Below are 16,630 nucleotides of genomic sequence, written 5' to 3' on the forward strand. Positions count from 1 at the left end.
ATATTTTCTCAATAGGACAAAGAAAATGGCCCAAACTTCCTTAGCATTTTATCAAAACAGAAGGAATTACCGGATATTTTAAATATGATGAAGGTTAAGTTCAGACCTTAAATGCCTATAAGCCTCTTTTATATTTAATGAATCATTTTGTGGTATTTGCATAATTCTATAAATTTTTGAAGTGTAGATAAAGCAAATGTTCACACATTATATTATAATGCTCAGTTTACCCATTAGTTCAACAGTAATTAGCTTGTTGAAGCTTAGAGCTTCAAAAATAAATGAGATTATTTGTTCGAAATGCCATCAGGTCTTCCTGGAATGACATTTAAATTATGTAATGTAAATCCGTTTGACCTGTGAGTCCTTGTCATTATTTAGTGACATTTCTTACAGAATAAATTGTTTGCAGGTTGGGCAGCCTGCTATAGAGCTTGGCAGAGAGCTATAAAAACAAATTATCTTTTCATTTTATACATCATTTGTTCAAACATTGGTAAAAATTGCTTTGTTTTTCTATAATAGAGAAGTGTCATTCAGTGGTTAAAAGCACATTAGCTATTTTAGACACAGACCACAGACCGTGTGAGCGGAAGTATCTGAGAAGGAAGACTGGCCAGCATTACACCTGCCATACTGCATATTTTAAGTTAAGGACAAAGGATGCCTTTCCCCTTTGCCTGCTAAGTTTACCACAGAAAATATAAAACACAGTGTATCTAGGGTTTTCTTAAAGTTCAGAAAATGTGTGATTTTTTTTCATTTTGTTCCACTTAGCTTGTTTGTTTTACTTTGCATTTGCTTTACGGGTAAACTTAAATATTTAAAGTAGCAGTGAAATGTCCCAGATTTAGCACGGGGCTAGCATATAAAACGAAGTCAGCAGAAGAAAGCGAATAAACATCATCTCTGCTATGCTTGGAAGTCAGTAGTTTTCAAAGAAGTATTCTTTCTGGTTCATTTTATAGGCATTAGGATACTTGTATTTTGCTACTTTAAAATGAAACCAAGGACCTTAGGGAAAGATTGGTAATAATCCAGAAGATTGTTGGACCAACAGTTGAAACAGATCACATTACTTTTAAACTTTCTGACTCTTTGAATGAGGCCAAACATTAAAACACATCGCAAATGAGTACAGCTTATTTCATTTTTCCCTCAAGGCCTCTCAGCAGCCATGGGACCCATCACCCAGCTCTCCCAGGGTCTGCACCCGCTGTGGGGGAGGGGACACTCAGGTGCTCTTAGAGCTCCCAGAGGAGAGAGGCAAGATTTGCCATGGTTGGACCTTGTCTGGTGTGTCTTGTTTCCAGGATAGCTAAAGGCCCACAGAAAGCACTAGTAAATACATGCCAGACTAACCCTTCTTTATTTGGAAGTGCTTGCCCATAGTGGGAGCTGCGTCAGGCTCTGCTTGCTTATTAGCTAGTGAGCTGCCTTTTTTTTTTTTTTTTAAGATTTTATTTATTTATTTGACAGACAGAGATCACAAGTAGGCAGAGAGGCAGGCAGAAAGAGAGAGGAGGAAGCAGGCTCCCTGCTGAGCAGAGAGCCCGATGCAGGGCTCGATCCCAGGATCCTGGGATCATGACCTGAGGCAAAGGCAGAGGCTTTAACCCACTGAGTCACCCAGGCGCCCCACTAGTGAGCCCAGCACACAGTAGGCTATCAGTGCTATGGTTTGACTGAATAAAGAATAACTTTGTGACTCCCCAGCAAGCAGTTCAGGACTCTGGACATTTGAAAACTTTGTGAACTGTGTGAGTCATCCAAGTAGTATGATCAGAGTCAGGGAGGAAGATGAGACCTTGGTCTTGAGCCATGAATAGACAGTAGTCATCCATGTCTGCCGCAGTTATAAAACAGGTAAATGCTAGAAACAGCTCTGTGCATCGCCCTGATGGGGACTCCTGTTCTAATCCAAAATGGGGATGCGAAGGCAGTCTGAAGATCTGAATGGCTGTTCTCAGCTCAGCCGCCGGGTTTATCACTTGCGCAGAAAGGCCAGCGAGGGACCCTCTAGGCAGATAGACCGTAGAAACCAGGATAGCGCAGCCACGGTTAGCTTTCACCGCTACCGCATGCTCCGCCAGACGGGGAGACCAGGCTTCACTCCTTCCGGCAGTCTACATCTGTTCAGGCCAGTGAGCCCCAAAGACAGCCACTTTGGGGCATTATTTAGTATGTGGCATTATCGCATTATTTATTGTGGTGGAATCATTTAAGCCAGTTAGGAGCATACAAAACGAAAGACTGTGGGTGGGAGAAGGGAAAACGTTGACATTTTCTTGAATTAGTATTTGCCCGCGCTAACTCTCCTTGGCAGTTCTGGCATGCGCTGATGAGGGCGGCCCAGACCAAGAGTTTAGGAAGTGCCCGTTGAGTTAAATTAAGTATTTGTAAAACTTCCCGCTAAGGAGCACTACACCTTCACGTGTTGTCATTGAAACCCTCGTGTCCCCCTGACTCCATGGGGCAGATGTCAAGAATTCCCTGTAAATTGCCAGTTCAAAGGACAGAGTAAATATCCGTTTGCTCTTGAGCTCACCCGGGTCTGCTAGTTAGAATGCTCACAACCTACCCAGCACGGCCAACCGCACTGGAAACTGTTTTCTCTCAGAATCCACACCTTAGGCTCTGGTGTGAGTTGTGTCATCATTGAGAAAGCTCCTTGAAATCCAGCTGACTGAGAGTGTCATTGTTAGAAAAAGGATCCTGAGGTCTTCAAGTATATTATTTGTGACTTGAACTGTAGGGTATCTTACCCATAGGCACCCTAAGGCCATTGCTGGATGACAGTCATACCATAGTCTTAGCATTATGCCGATGTACATGACCATCCTTGTGCCATAGGGGAATTTGATGGTGGCCTCTCTTAGAAACGTAGCGCCACAGTAAGTTTCTGCCCTGATCTCCAAAAATGCTGAGGAGGATGGCCTTTCTACAGAGCATGTTGAGTTTTAGTAAGTTCAGTTAGACTCCTTCTCAAAACTCTCCATCTTTTAACTCTCCCTGGCAGACCAAGGATCCTCTTAGCACTGGAAGGACACATGTGGCCCATGGTGTTCTCAGGGGGCCTCTGAGGACACGCCGTGTCGAGGAGGATCTGTAGAAGGGCACACATGTCCTTCACAATAAACTGACACCTTGTTCATTTGCAAAGGGACTCCCAGGTTCCCAAAAATATGGAATTAAAATCAACTACTAAGATTCTTCGTTTCCAGGGGGGGGAAGGAAAAATGCTCTTACTGTAGCCAGGGAGTCTTTTCCTTCAGTCTCCACCCTTGTCCCTCACATCCCACAGGGATGCCGAGAGCTGCAGCTCGGTGGCACATGGCGAGCGAGGTCATGATTTAATAATGTGAGAGCACCCGCGTTCCTTAGGCATTCATCTGGGACTAAGGAAATACTTGTGTTTCCACATCAGAAATTGTGCATATCCCCGTATTGAGTAATAAATTACTAGCTTTTTCAGAATCCTCTGTGTTCTTTTCTTTTTATGAATTCTATTTTTTTTTTCCTGGAAAGTAATTTTTCATAATATCTGTGATTTTTTTGTGGTCTTAAACAAAAACAAGTTGGAATTGACTTACAGTCAGCTGCAGTTTCTGGCCTTCTGATTTGTTTCACTCTTGGCAGCCCTTTCGTTAAGTTTAATACAAAACACGAAGTCTTCTAAATTCTTTTTTGTCAGAATCTGCCCCTCGCGGGCCAGAGCAGGACAAGATTATGGGATTTAGCCTGGAAGATTTCCAGCCAGGAGATGGCCACATCTTAAGACCATTTGTTTTAAGAGTAAAGCCAGCAAAACAGTGAATGAGAAGTCTCCCAACTGTTGTCAAAAACAGATAGGAGAAGTTCCGTAAAACAGTTTGAGCGCAAATGCCAGGGGGCCTCCTGCATTTTCCCTGAAGTCTCAGCCATTTCTGAAGCTGCAGCCCCATGGTTCTGGGAGTGTGATGTTGTGTTCGTCATTGTGAGGAGATCTTAGCCGGGAGGTTAATTCAGACTCTTGAAATCTTCCAGCTCTAACACTCCCCGGAAGGCCGTGTTTGCTGGGAGCATGCAGCTACTGGCAGGAGTCAAGCTGTGCACCGGAAGGACCTTGACCAACCACCCGCACTACGAAGACAACAGCCTTAGGGAGCGGACCAAAGCGGTGAGGGCCTTTCTTCCCTTGTAGCTGCTCAGGGCGAGTAGGGCCTGAAGCCCCTGGGGATGGCAGCTCCGGAGTCTAGGGTTTGCCCTGCCCCACGTCCACTAGAGGCATCCAGATACGTTCCTCTTGGTTAGAGGAATCACAGAAGAAAAACAGCTTGCAAAGTACCAGAAAGAATATTTGAGAGCAAAGCTCTCAGCTCTTGACTCAGCGAAGGAAGGAAAAGGAGTGAGGGCACCCTGGTCACTTATTTTTTGGACCATTTTGTGTGTGTGTGTGTGTGTGTGTGCACACGTGCACGCGCGCATTAATTGGTAATACGGCCGCACAGTTCAAACTTCAGAATAAACCAAAGTCTTCTTGGTGAAAAGTCTACACCCCAGCCCTCCGCCAGTGGCTGGCTCCCCTCACAGGAGACGATAGTGTTACTGGTTTGTTGTATATCTTTCCATGGGGATTTTATGCGTATACAAATGTGTACACACACACACACACACACCCCATATTCATATTCTTCCCCCACCCCTTTATGGACAAGTCACACACAGCATCTTGGTTTTTTTGGTTCTTGTATTTTACCCTCATTCCAGATCAGTATATTAACAGCTTTCTTGTTTTTAAACCTACAGAAATTGTGTTATGCAGATGTAGCATATTTTATTTAACAGTTGGGGTTGTTTGCCTGTCTTTGGCAATTTTATAAACAATGTTCCTGATGGTAAACGTGCATACGTATCGCTCTGCACATCAGGTTCTCAGAGGTGGACGTACCGGAGCGGAGAGCATGGGCGTCCGTCTCTGAGTGAGACAGACGGTCCTAAGTCACTGTCTGGACAGACGGCACCAGTCACGTTCCAGTCAGCGCTGCAGGAGGCCACCTGTTTCCCTCAGTCTTCCCAGTGGTGGCTTCCAACTTTTTAATGTTTTTTTATCCATCACTTCTATCTTAGTAGCTGAAAATTTGCTGAAAAGTCTTATTTTGGCCTGAGATTTAGCTAGCCTAAAAGCTCGTGATTTTTACTAAATCCCCTAGATTTTATGAGAATATCTGAACCTAGACTCCTACTAAAATGGGAATTTTTCAGTTGGTGCAAGTGCTTGAGATCACCCCAGGTTAGTTGGAGGAAGCAGGGAGGGTCCCTGGCTCCCAGACCCAGAGTTCAGCGGGGAAGTGGCCTGTGTGGCTGGGCCTCAGGGGAGGGGTGGAGAAGCCGGGGCAGGTCACAGGGCTCCTGCACGCCACCACCTCCAGGACCCCACCTGTGTCTGGGGACCCAGGCTTGTTCTCTCACAAAACTGACATCCTGAAGGTCCTGGTGCCCTTCTGCGGCTGTGACCTTCAAGTCCCAGGAACACTGTCAGCATGAGGCCACTGCTGAACTCTGGCAAGGAGGGCCCCGCAATGTTGGCAGCAGAGGCAGACCCCTCCCCAGCAGGGCGGAGCACCCATCCGTGCAGCTCCCTGGCCCTCGGCGCCCTGTCTCCTCAGTCACAGACATGTCATTAGAAATCAGTGTGTGGGAAGGGAGTCGGCAGCCCTACCTCTCACACACGCAAGACACCTAGCCTCTTCCCATGCCAAGTCGCAGAACGCGGGGCGCACGCCATCTGTGTCTTCGCACGAGGGATGTGACGCTGGTGATGAGCAGGAAGGACGCGCTCCCGCTGAACCGCCGCTGCGTGCCGCAAGTTGCTCTCGCCCCAGGAAGGACAAGAGAGAGAAGTGTGGGGCCTCCTGCTGCTCAAGCAGGGAGCAGCCTGGCCCCGGACCTCTGGTGGTCCTTCTCCCCAGCTGCGGTGGCCGCAGGCCGGCGCTCCTAACAGGCGTAGTTACCCCAGCCCGTGCCATCATGTCCAGTGGCCCCTCTCGTCCAAAGATCTTTTTAAAGGTAGAGAGCGTGTCTTACTCCACCGCGTGCTTTCCTCCGGGAAGCAGCCTTCAAGTTGGCACCTGCGATCAGTAACTCCCAGTGACACGTTCTAGATCCCTGTCGCTTGAGTGTTTAAATCCAGATGCATTCAGCATGACGCACCCTTCCTTCTCGCAAGGCTGAGTAATGGCCGCGTTCTTCCGGCAAGCCCACACCGCAGGCCTGCGGACGAGTGAGGTGCCGCGTGGGAAGAGTGTCTGGGTCTTCGACTCAACCCCTGCGGGACGCTGCCACGTCAGATCCCCCTTCAGTAGCTTCCTGGCAGTTGAGTGGTATTTCTTCCTGTTCCCCTCTTGTCTCGTCTTGCAGGTTTATCAGATTTATGCGAAGAGGTCCCCAGAGGACGTGCATGCCCTCCTGAGGTCCTTTGGCGCTGACTACGTCATTCTGGAAGACAGCATCTGCTACGAACGAAGGCACCAGCGAGGCTGCCGGCTGCGGGACCTGCTGGACATCGCCAATGGGCATGTAAGCCTGTCCCCTTGTCCTGGGCGGGGCTTCTGGAGATGGAGGTCCGATCCGCACCTCTGTACATGACAGAACGAGGTCATGAACCGAGTACCCAGCTTCACCGCGCCCTGTGGGACTCCAGGCTCTGGCACTTCAGTGACGGCCGTGAGGGCTGGTGAGGGGACAGATGAGGGGGCTTCAGGCTCCAACCTCCTGTCAAATAGAGCAGCTCTGTCTTTAGCTGATTTGTGACCCGAGGTTCTGCAGAAAGCCCATTCTTTAAGGCTTTGCTGTTAAAATGAAAACCAAAACCTCAACCTTTTAAAAACCTACGCTCCAAAGCAGCGTTTTGGCTGGCACGTGCGTGGGACTGGGACAGCAGGGCTCCATTCCAGCCGCTGCTCCTGTCATTGTCTCCTTTGTCCACGGGCACAATGCCACAAAGATGGCTTTCTGTAGCCAAGCCTCCACTCCAGAGCAGAGCAAGCTATCTCTCCCTCCTCCTCCTGAGGAAAATGTTCTTGGAGCTATGCCAGCTCTCAGATTAGCACAAGCAGAAGATTTCCTCCCTTTAAGAGGTGACGTGTGCTGTAACTATTTGGTATAAAAGCTGACAGATACTTTAAAAAAGTGAATGGGAAAAAAATGATATACCTGGCCTAAATCTCAAAAAAACAAAAACCGTTGATTGTACAGAATTGGAGATTCAGAACACCTGAGATCTACTCTCATGGCAAGTTTCAAGCGTGTGGTTCTAGGGCTCTTACCTGTCGTCCCTGTGCTGTACGTTAGAGGCGCGGGACTCAGTTGGCTAATAACTGCCGGTGTGTCCTTTGACCAGCACGATGTGTTCCTCAACTTGACTGTGGTGATCATCTCACCATGAATACGTGTATCAGACCATCAGGTTGTATCCCTTAACTGTGCACGATCTGATTCACCAGTTACGCCTCAGTAAACCTGGAGGAATGAGAACGTGAGATTCAAATATTTGCCCAAGGAAAGTAACTGTCCCTAATGATCTTCAATTCAGAGTATAACAGACCAAAGACCTGCATTTAAATTTTGATCCGTGTATAAATTTTTTCCAACTAGGCCATCTAATGAGTTGGAGGACTTCTTCTGGTCATAGTCATTCTTCTCTGTACTTCATTTTTGTGAGAGCAACAGTGTGGTACGTTCCTAAGAACAAGGAGATCCAGGTTCTACTTCTAGCTTTGCCGTTAAAGGTGATCATCATGTGATACCCAGCTCCCCTCCTGAGCTTTGATTTATACTTCCCAAGGGGAAGAGGTGGACCCAATGATCTTTCAGTAGCCACCGACATTGAAATAATAGAATTTACGTTCACCTAACATATCACTCTCAAAGAAACCCGACACCTATTCCTACTTCTCTTGACTCCTATAAATATGATTTTTGCCCCCAAATTGTATTTGGTTTTGTTTTGGCTTTAGATGATGGATGGCCCAGGAGAGAACGATCCTGATTTGAAACTTGCAGGACACCCTCGCTTCTGTGAAGAGATAAAGAGGAACCTGCCGTCCTACACAGCATACTTCACCAGAGTGTTTCAGAACAAAACATTCCACGTTTACAAGCTATCGAGAAACAAGTAACCAAGCTCTCTGTTCCGCCTCTATTTTTGATACGTGAAGTCCATCCTAATGAAACTCAGCAGTAACATTTCATATGTCGTTAGGTAGCCTGTAGCCTGTACCACAAAGCTGTGATATGAGTAAGTTGTAGAGATGTTTACACAAGCATTACCGTCCTTGAAAGTTACTTACACAAGCTTCTGTCTTTTTTATCTTGTTTCATTAATGTTCTTTAGCCTAAACGTTCTCAACTTCCTAGGAGTGGTCTAGAATCTCATTGCTAGGGAGAACACTAAGTGGGCCACGGTGGCCTGAACAGCCACACATCATAGTAGAAATCCAGAAGCTGTTCAGGATTGAAATACTGTTAATTGACTTCAGACAGGGTAGAATCGAATTAAGGGGATGCATAATTAAATTCTTTAGTGTTGTTTCACTAGTGAAGGCCAGTGGGTGGCTTTTTAAAAAGCTCCTTATCGTCCTATTTCACCTAAAAATTTTATGTTTTCCAACTGTCATGCTTTTAATTTTTTTTTTTTAAATCATGTTGGGTCTTTGTATATATCTAAAACTTTTCGTTGTGTACTGTCTGAAATGTAAAGTTTAGCACTTCAGTATATGTGTTGTGTGTGTGTGTGTACGTGTGTACGTGCATGCGGGTGCATGTTTTAATGCTGGATATAGAAAAGTGTGACAAATTCCTTATTGTAAGTCATGAAAGGAGCAGAAATGTGATGTAGCCATGCAGATTTTGTTACTGTTTAGTGTTATTTTAAAATCTATTGATACTGTCTAGCCTATCCTGCAAGTAAGAAAATTTTTCTTCATTTCTTACTCATTTAAATTTACTGGGTTTGCAATATTTTCTAAACTTTTTGTTTTTAAACTTTGTATTTTTTACAGCCTAGAACCTTGCAAAGTCTGAATATTTTTAAAATGTTCTATCTTACTAATTCACTAATACAATATTTTTGGCAGAGAGCATTTTCATACCAGTTTGATTTGTGGTCTCCAATCTTACTGTGAGGACCTGGGTAGTGTGATTCCTTTTCTTACTAAAAGGTAACCAAGTGCCTCTAAGTCATGCTTATTTGTAGACAACAAAGAGGATCATGTATACCTGTTCAAAAATTTTTTGATAATTGCTTTTATAATTAATTTCTAATGAGGGGGGACATGTAAAAGTTGCTGATAAAAGCATATTGCACATTTAATTAAATCAAGATGGCTAATGAAATTAACTTTCTCCCCTGTTCTTGCCAGTTGGAAATGATGTAAAGGTTTCTCCTTGCAGCTGTAGGGAAGTGTATTACCCTAGACATCAAAATAGATATATCACATGTTCAAATTATTTCACATTCAGTTACTACTTAATAAACAGTATTCAAAAAGAAATATTACACTGTCATGTTGGACTCCAGGATACTCGGCTTTTTTATCAAAACTTATTTAAATTAAAAAAAAAAATTGACACTGGCTAGGTTACTAGATTATGCAGCTGAAACTCCTGAATTATGTCTTTCCTGTATCCTGTAATAAGGTTGGAGACCACTGCAGTTTAGGATAATACAATAATAAAACACTTTAATCAGTGCTAAAACTGTAATTAAGCCAGTAATGATGCATGCCTGGTGTGGCTGACAGCATGGGTCAGTTTATCCTTCAGCGAGTGCCTTACTCTTAGTTGAAATGAAGCACATGTAAGGTACATGTTAGACCACGTAGTTTTGTTTTTCAAGTCCTCTATTACCTTCTTGATAGATTTCCATTTTATTTCAACTATTTCTAGATGCACTAGTCTAAGCATTTGAGTATACGGAGCCTCAGTATAAGAAACATGTACTTAAATTTGTATGCTGATCATCTCTGCCTTGATGGCACACAGGAGTCTTTCTCTCCTAGTTTAGGTCCACTGTTGCCAAGACATTGAGTGTTGAGTCTTCAGTGAAAAATATAAAGTGCCAAAAAACAACAACAACAACAACAACAAAGTCTTGCAAGACAGAATCCATGCATACACTCTTTACAAGACACTGTGACCATGTAGAGCATTTTTCTTTTCTGATGACCAGGTTTGTCAACAAATCATGTTAAACATTCTTCGTGCTCATCAGTTTCTCTTTTATGACCTTCTTGTTGGAGTCCACGGGAGGAAAGAGGAAGAGTGACTGACTCCTGGCCTGCCACCAAGCCAGAGCGCACCACCCGGGGCCTTTGCTCCCCACCACACAGATCTCTGTGACTGTGGTCATATTTGGTAATAGCCTCAAATTGTGGCTGGTTTTGGGTTTTTTTATGGTTAGAATAACCACTTGATTTTGCTTCAGAGTTAGCATTCAGAAGAACCTCGAAGTACAATAAGTGCTCTTAACAGTCCTCTGCTTACATGACTCACCACATACCCCGCAGTCTCCCTCCCTCCTGTGAGCTGACTGACCAGGCCGCTCCCTGTGTCCCCTCCTGCCCGGGCTCCCTCCTGTGTGCTCTGTGCCCGTGCCAACTGCTCTGTGCCAGTTCTCCTGGTTGTGAGGACACAGTTCAACACAAACCTAGGAAATAGGGCTGCAAAAAGCGGTTTCTGTGAACATTAACTGGAATGCTTTGGTCAGGTTTGATAAAGGTTGAGTGGCTACTAAAAATTGCTTTTAAATAAATTAGGCGTGGTTGGGAAAATTCTAAAATACTGGAAAAACATAAAATTCAAGAAAATTTCTGAGCTTTGATTGCTTCATAGGTTGAACTACTCACTCCACCTTTAAAAATATCTAGACTGACCAGAGGTATTAAAATGTACCATCATATTACTAGTAGGATTTATGCAAGCATAGAACTGGAACCATTGAACCCTCATTGCAAAGGAAAGACCTTGGCTTCGCAGCAGAAGATTAGCAAATGAATGGACAATTATACATTTAAAGTTATGATTCCCTACTTGAATCTACTTACTTCATCAAATGATTTCATTAAATGACTGATAGTGATCACAGTGGCTAATAGAGTTTCTACTACAGTTGAAAGGTTTCAGTTAGTCTTTTATTACAGACTTAAGAAATAGGGATTCATTTCAGATATATGAGCCAGGAGCATAATTAGGTGTTATCTAGGCCATCTGTTGTCCACTTAGAGATTATTTTCTTGAACTTTGTGAGGTCAGCTAGGGGTGTGTGTGTGGATGTGCGTGCATGTGTGCGCGTGTGTGAGGTAGGGCGAGGGCAGATGTAGATACTTCCTCTGGTCTGCATCTTTTCTTCACAATTAACTAAAAATGTGTATTCTGATTCCACGGGAACTTTGTCTAAGATGTACCAATTTTAGTTAATCTTTGGCAAAAACCTACCTGAGTTAACATAGAAATACTCCATTTTTAAAATTTCATTTAAACCTTGGAATTAATAGGAAGACATTAAAACATTCTCAGATCATGTATCTTGGTTAATATGCTCCCAAATGCTTTATATATGACAACCTTTTGGCCCAGAAGAGAGTGCTTATCTGTTGTTGGAAAAAACTTTCAAGGTGAGAGCGGCTTGCTTTCTTGTGGCAACTGGCAATTGACTTTCTGTATTTAACATCCTCTGGGTAAAATCTTACAAAGAGCTTTTATAGTTTGTTGTACTGAACTGTACGGAGATTATATACTAAATAAAGCTCTTTTAAAGTACACAAGATGAGTGTCTTTCCTTTCTTTGAAGGTCAGAAACCAAGGAACCAGTTCCTAAAGTGTATTAAATACATGCTACGTGGAGGCTAGTCCTTCAAGATAGATAGGCCAAGGTCTTGGCTGGACTTGCTAATGGCGTAGGAGTTTATTTTTTCATGGAATTTGGTTTGATAGCTCATTACTTGTTTCACTTGAACCTCAGATTATAGTTTGTATTTCTAAAGAGAAGGCTGCTATCAGCAGAATTTATCCTCAAAGAGGTAAATGCTATTTGTTTTCACCTTTGGAGTTGTTTCTATTTGATGATTAATTCTCAGTCTTCAGTAATTCAGGAAGATGGGTGGTAGTCCACATTTTGGTAAGAGCTTGTACATAAGTGTATTTGACTGTTACATTGTTCAAAGCAGATACTGAAATTCCAAGCAGAAACAGAGAGACCAGTGTACATCCAAATAGAAGAAACTGGCTGTGGGGTCTCAGATATTTCGTGCTGACTCTTAGAAAGCTCTTAAGCTCTTGAGCTGAAATGGTCTCTAGCATAGGAAGAGTTACAAACAGTACAGATAAATGAAAGGCTCAGGATGGGAATGAACTGAACAGGGAATGGTTTGGCATGTGACACCAGGCACACAGAAGACGAAATGCTGTTTCTCTGCCCCTTCTTTCAAAAGTGGCATCAAAACTCATCTCAGACTTTTTCAGCTAATTTAATACTCAGAAGTTGGCTTTATAGTATGGTTTTTGAAGTGCAAATAATAGAACTATAGTGTAATGTGAAATCAGTGTAGTGGGTTGCAGCCAACATAAGAAGACTGGGAGAAAGAAAGGGAAAGGAGAAGGGGAAGGGGACAGCCCATATGGGGAACTAAGTATTGTTTTGTGCAGTCGTAGTTCGTCATACGTGTAGGCATGATTGAACTGAGGTGCCACATAAAATGTATTTCTTAGTGTTTGAAAACCAAACCATTACAGCAAGGAGTATTCTGGGAGGATGGCATCTTGAACTTGGCTCTGGCCTGTCCCCCAGCTCTACTCTAGTAAACCCTTTGAACAGTGACGATATTGAAGAATTATTACACATTCTTAGGTGTGATATAGACTTATTATTTTTTTAAAGTCCTCCTGTTTTAGAATTTATATAGGCGTACCTTGGAGATATTGTAGACTGGGTTCCAGACCACCACAATAAAGCAAACATTGCAATAAAGTAAGTCAGATGATTTTGTTAGTTTCCTCATGCATGTAAATGTTAAATTTACATCATACTCTAGTCCTAAGTGTGCAAAAGTATTATGTTAAAAAAAAAGCAATGTACATCTGAGCTTTCAGCAAGTTTTAATCACTGATCACAGGTCATCATAAAAAATATAATAAGGCTCCTGGGTGGCTCAGTCAGTTAAGCATCTGCCTTCAGCTCAGGTCATGATCCCAGGGTCCTGGGTTCAAGCCCCAAGTCAGGCCCTCTGCTCAGCAGGGAGCCAGCTTCCCTTCCTCTCTCTCTGCCTCTCTGCCTATGTGTGATCTCTGTCTGTCAAATAAATAAATAAAATCTTAAAAACAACAACAACAACAATAATAAAGCCACTGGGTGGCTCAGTCAGTTAAGTGTCTGCCTTCAGCTCGGGTCATGATCCCAGGGTCCTGGGATGGAGTCCAGTGTTGGGCTCCCTGTTCACTGGGGTGGGGGTGGGGGATGCCTGGGTGGTGTGCTTCTCCATCTGCCCCTCCCCCCACTCATGTCTGCTTTCTCAAATAAATAAAATCTTGAAAAAATACTTGTAATAAAAGTTTAATATTGCAAGAATTATCAAAATGTGACATAGAGACACAAAGTGAGCAAATGCTGTTGAAAAAAATGTGCCAAAAGAATTTCTCAGTGCAGGCTTGCCACAAACCTTCAATTTGTTAAAAAAAAAAAAAAAAAAAAAAGCAATATCTGCAAAGTGCAATAAAATGAGGTATGCCTCTATTCAAATATTTGCAGATGGAATTATAACGACAGGGTTTATTTACATCAAAATGAGTTTTGGGGGGCATACAGGCCAAACAAGATTGAGTTGCTCTGGTTTAAAGCTAGTTTGGAATTTTTCATCATGAAAAAGAAATTAGAATCAACAAATCAGGAAACTAGGAAGATTAAAATTTAAAAGAACTGAAATCAACCAACTAGGGAAATAGTAGAAAGGACAAATCCCAGAAAGAGCTGGTGTTTTAAAGCTAGTTCTTTTTAAAAGAAACACCTGGAAAAATCTGACTTAGGGCAAAAATACATCATTTAAGGATGTAAAAGAAGACATAATACTAGAATCAGAACTGGTAAAAGAATTATATGAACTAATGTACACAATTCTGAGGCAAACAATAAATCAGTCACAGAATCAAATTACTTGTGGCTGCAGAAGCCCCTTATCTCCTGGAAGCCACTCATCTCCACTCACACTTTACAACATGTCCGTTTGCCTCTGCAAGGCCAGCAGGAGAGCATCTCTCCAGGAAGGTCCAGTTCCTCTTTTAAGGCTTTTCACTTGAGTGAGTCAGGCCCCTCCATGATAATTTTCCATTTTCATTAACTCAAAATAACCTACTGACTTAGGACCTGAATTATATCATCCACAAAGTCCCTTCACCTTTTCCACAGAGTGGAAAGTCCACCTTTTCCACATCATCATTACATTATGATGATCATAACCATCCTACGCACAGGGCCCACTGACACCCAAGTGGAGAGGATTATACAGAGCATGTTCATGAGGGGGTGATAGTTGGGGGCCATCTTAGGATACTGCCTACCACTGATAGGTTAAAAAGAAAACCAGGGTCTAGCCAAAACTATTGGGTAGCACTTAACCCAGGACTATAAACCTTAAGAGAAGGAAAGCACACAAGGAGAGTCCCAATCTCACCCTGCCCTTCCTCCTTGGAGTCTTTGAAACCATGGCACAGGGCAATGGAGCTCACACAGTGGCAGACTTACTGAAAGAAATGGATTGGAATTCATAACTAGGGTGGCTAGGATTTGGTAGGAGTTGGAGGGATAGGGCACCAGAGAGGAGGGTGTTGCAGAGAAAGAAACCTGAGAAGTTCCCTTTGGGTCTTTGACTAAGCACATGTGTGTGGCTTACCAGAGGATATCCGGTAAATGGCAGAGAGCGGAACAGGGGCTTCAGAGGTTACACGGTGCTGAGGAGACACTGGAGTTGTGGTCCAGCCAACATGGAGAGATTATGGTGAACCTCCCTAGCCACTGAAATGAGACACAAGAAAGGCTATACCTTAATCTGAGGAGGAGAGGCTGTTATCCTAACTGCCTGTCCAAAGCAAACGTAAATCTGCTATGAAGGATGATAACCTAATCCATGGCCTCAAAGTATCTCTACATTTCCAAATATATAATGTATAGCACTCAATTAAAAAAAAAAAAAGACTGAAACAGAATTGAAATAGAAATAGCCACAGTCCAATCAGATAATAGAATGTAAAACATGGACTTTAGAGTAACTGTGCTTATTTATATTTAAGACATTAAATGACAAGATGGAGAATTTAGGTGAACTGAAAACTATGAAAAAGAACAACATAACGAGAACCAAAAGAATAACGAGAACCAAAAAGTGTAATAAATGAAGTACTCAGTAACTCAGGTTAAATCACAAATTAGATACAACTGAAGAGAGAATTGATCAACTGGATGATAGGTTAGAAGAAGATATCCAAACTAAGACCTGGGGGGAACAAATGGAAACATGTCCCTTTATCCTAGAGTTGTAACTCAAGTCCCACAAGGGAAGGAAAGACAATGGATCTACATGACTTTGGGCAAGCTACTTAGCTTCAGTTTCTTGTTTTGTAAATGTAAGCACAATAATAATCTATGGAGTCACTGAGGGGATTTTTTTAAAGATTTCTTATTTATTTATTTGACAGAGAGGGCACAAGTAAGCAGAGTGGCAGGCAGAGGGAAAGGGAGAAGCAGGCTCTCCACTGAGTAGGAGCCCAACTCAGGGCTCTATCCCAGGACCCGGGATCATGACCTGAGCGGAAGGCAGATGCTTAATGACTGAGCCACCCAGGGACCCCCCATTGAGGGGATTAAACAAGAGAACATTTAAAACACGAGGCCCAGTACTTTGCACATGGTAAGTACAATACGTGGAAGTCGTAGGATATTATCATCATTGCCATCAGTCATCATCAAAATTAGAATGTCAAGGAGAATATTCTGAAGAGCAAAGTTATATGAGTCAGATACTGAAGAGCCCTTAGTAATTTTATGGGAACTATTCTTGCTGTAGAAAAGATCTTTAAAAAATGATTAAAACCCTGTATGGGCTTAGAAGGATATTAACAAGAGTAGTTCATAAGGAAACCAGCTTCTTAGTAATCTTTCAGGTATATATTTACATCACAAGGAGAGCTGTGTCTTTCTCTGCATGTATGTATAGGAGAGAGGAGAAAAAGTCGTGGACAGTCTAAGAAAGGCTGCTGATTGCATGTGTTTTGGAAGACATTATCGTTGGTGAAGATAAATGTCAAAGCTTTGCCAAGATAAACATATACAGAAAGTAGAAGTATCTGACTGTGTATGGATCTGCTTAAGATAGAAAAGAATAAAGAAAATGATTTCAGGACTAACACAGCACTTAGAGCAGCAGTATGCTAATTAGGGCTCATACATTTAATGAAACTAGTAGCACTTTCTCCTGCAAGAAAAGGTGGATTTTCTTCCCCAGGAAATGACACCTGTAAACAATTATCTCTCTTATCATGGCTATTAAGATTATTTACATAAATTGTGCTCATTTAGATTCACTGCCATTAATTATTTTTTTTT

General features: G+C 42.8%; 1 protein-coding gene across 2 annotated transcripts in view; it reads left to right on the forward strand.

The window, feature by feature from the left end:
• The window catches only part of DPY19L3 (dpy-19 like C-mannosyltransferase 3), a 68,916-nt gene extending 57,112 nt beyond the window's left edge, over window positions 1-11,804 (forward strand). For both annotated transcript variants that reach the window (XM_059151275.1, XM_059151276.1), the window contains 3 exons: window positions 4,027-4,159; window positions 6,400-6,558; window positions 7,998-11,804. In XM_059151275.1, coding sequence (XP_059007258.1) covers window positions 4,027-4,159; window positions 6,400-6,558; window positions 7,998-8,159 — 454 coding nt within the window. In that variant the 3' untranslated portion in view covers window positions 8,160-11,804. The remainder of the gene's footprint in view (window positions 1-4,026; window positions 4,160-6,399; window positions 6,559-7,997) is intronic.
• The last annotated feature ends 4,826 nt before the right edge of the window (window positions 11,805-16,630 follow it).

This window comes from Mustela lutreola, chromosome 16 (genome assembly GCF_030435805.1).
Source record: "Mustela lutreola isolate mMusLut2 chromosome 16, mMusLut2.pri, whole genome shotgun sequence".
NCBI classification, from domain to species: Eukaryota; Metazoa; Chordata; class Mammalia; order Carnivora; family Mustelidae; genus Mustela; species Mustela lutreola.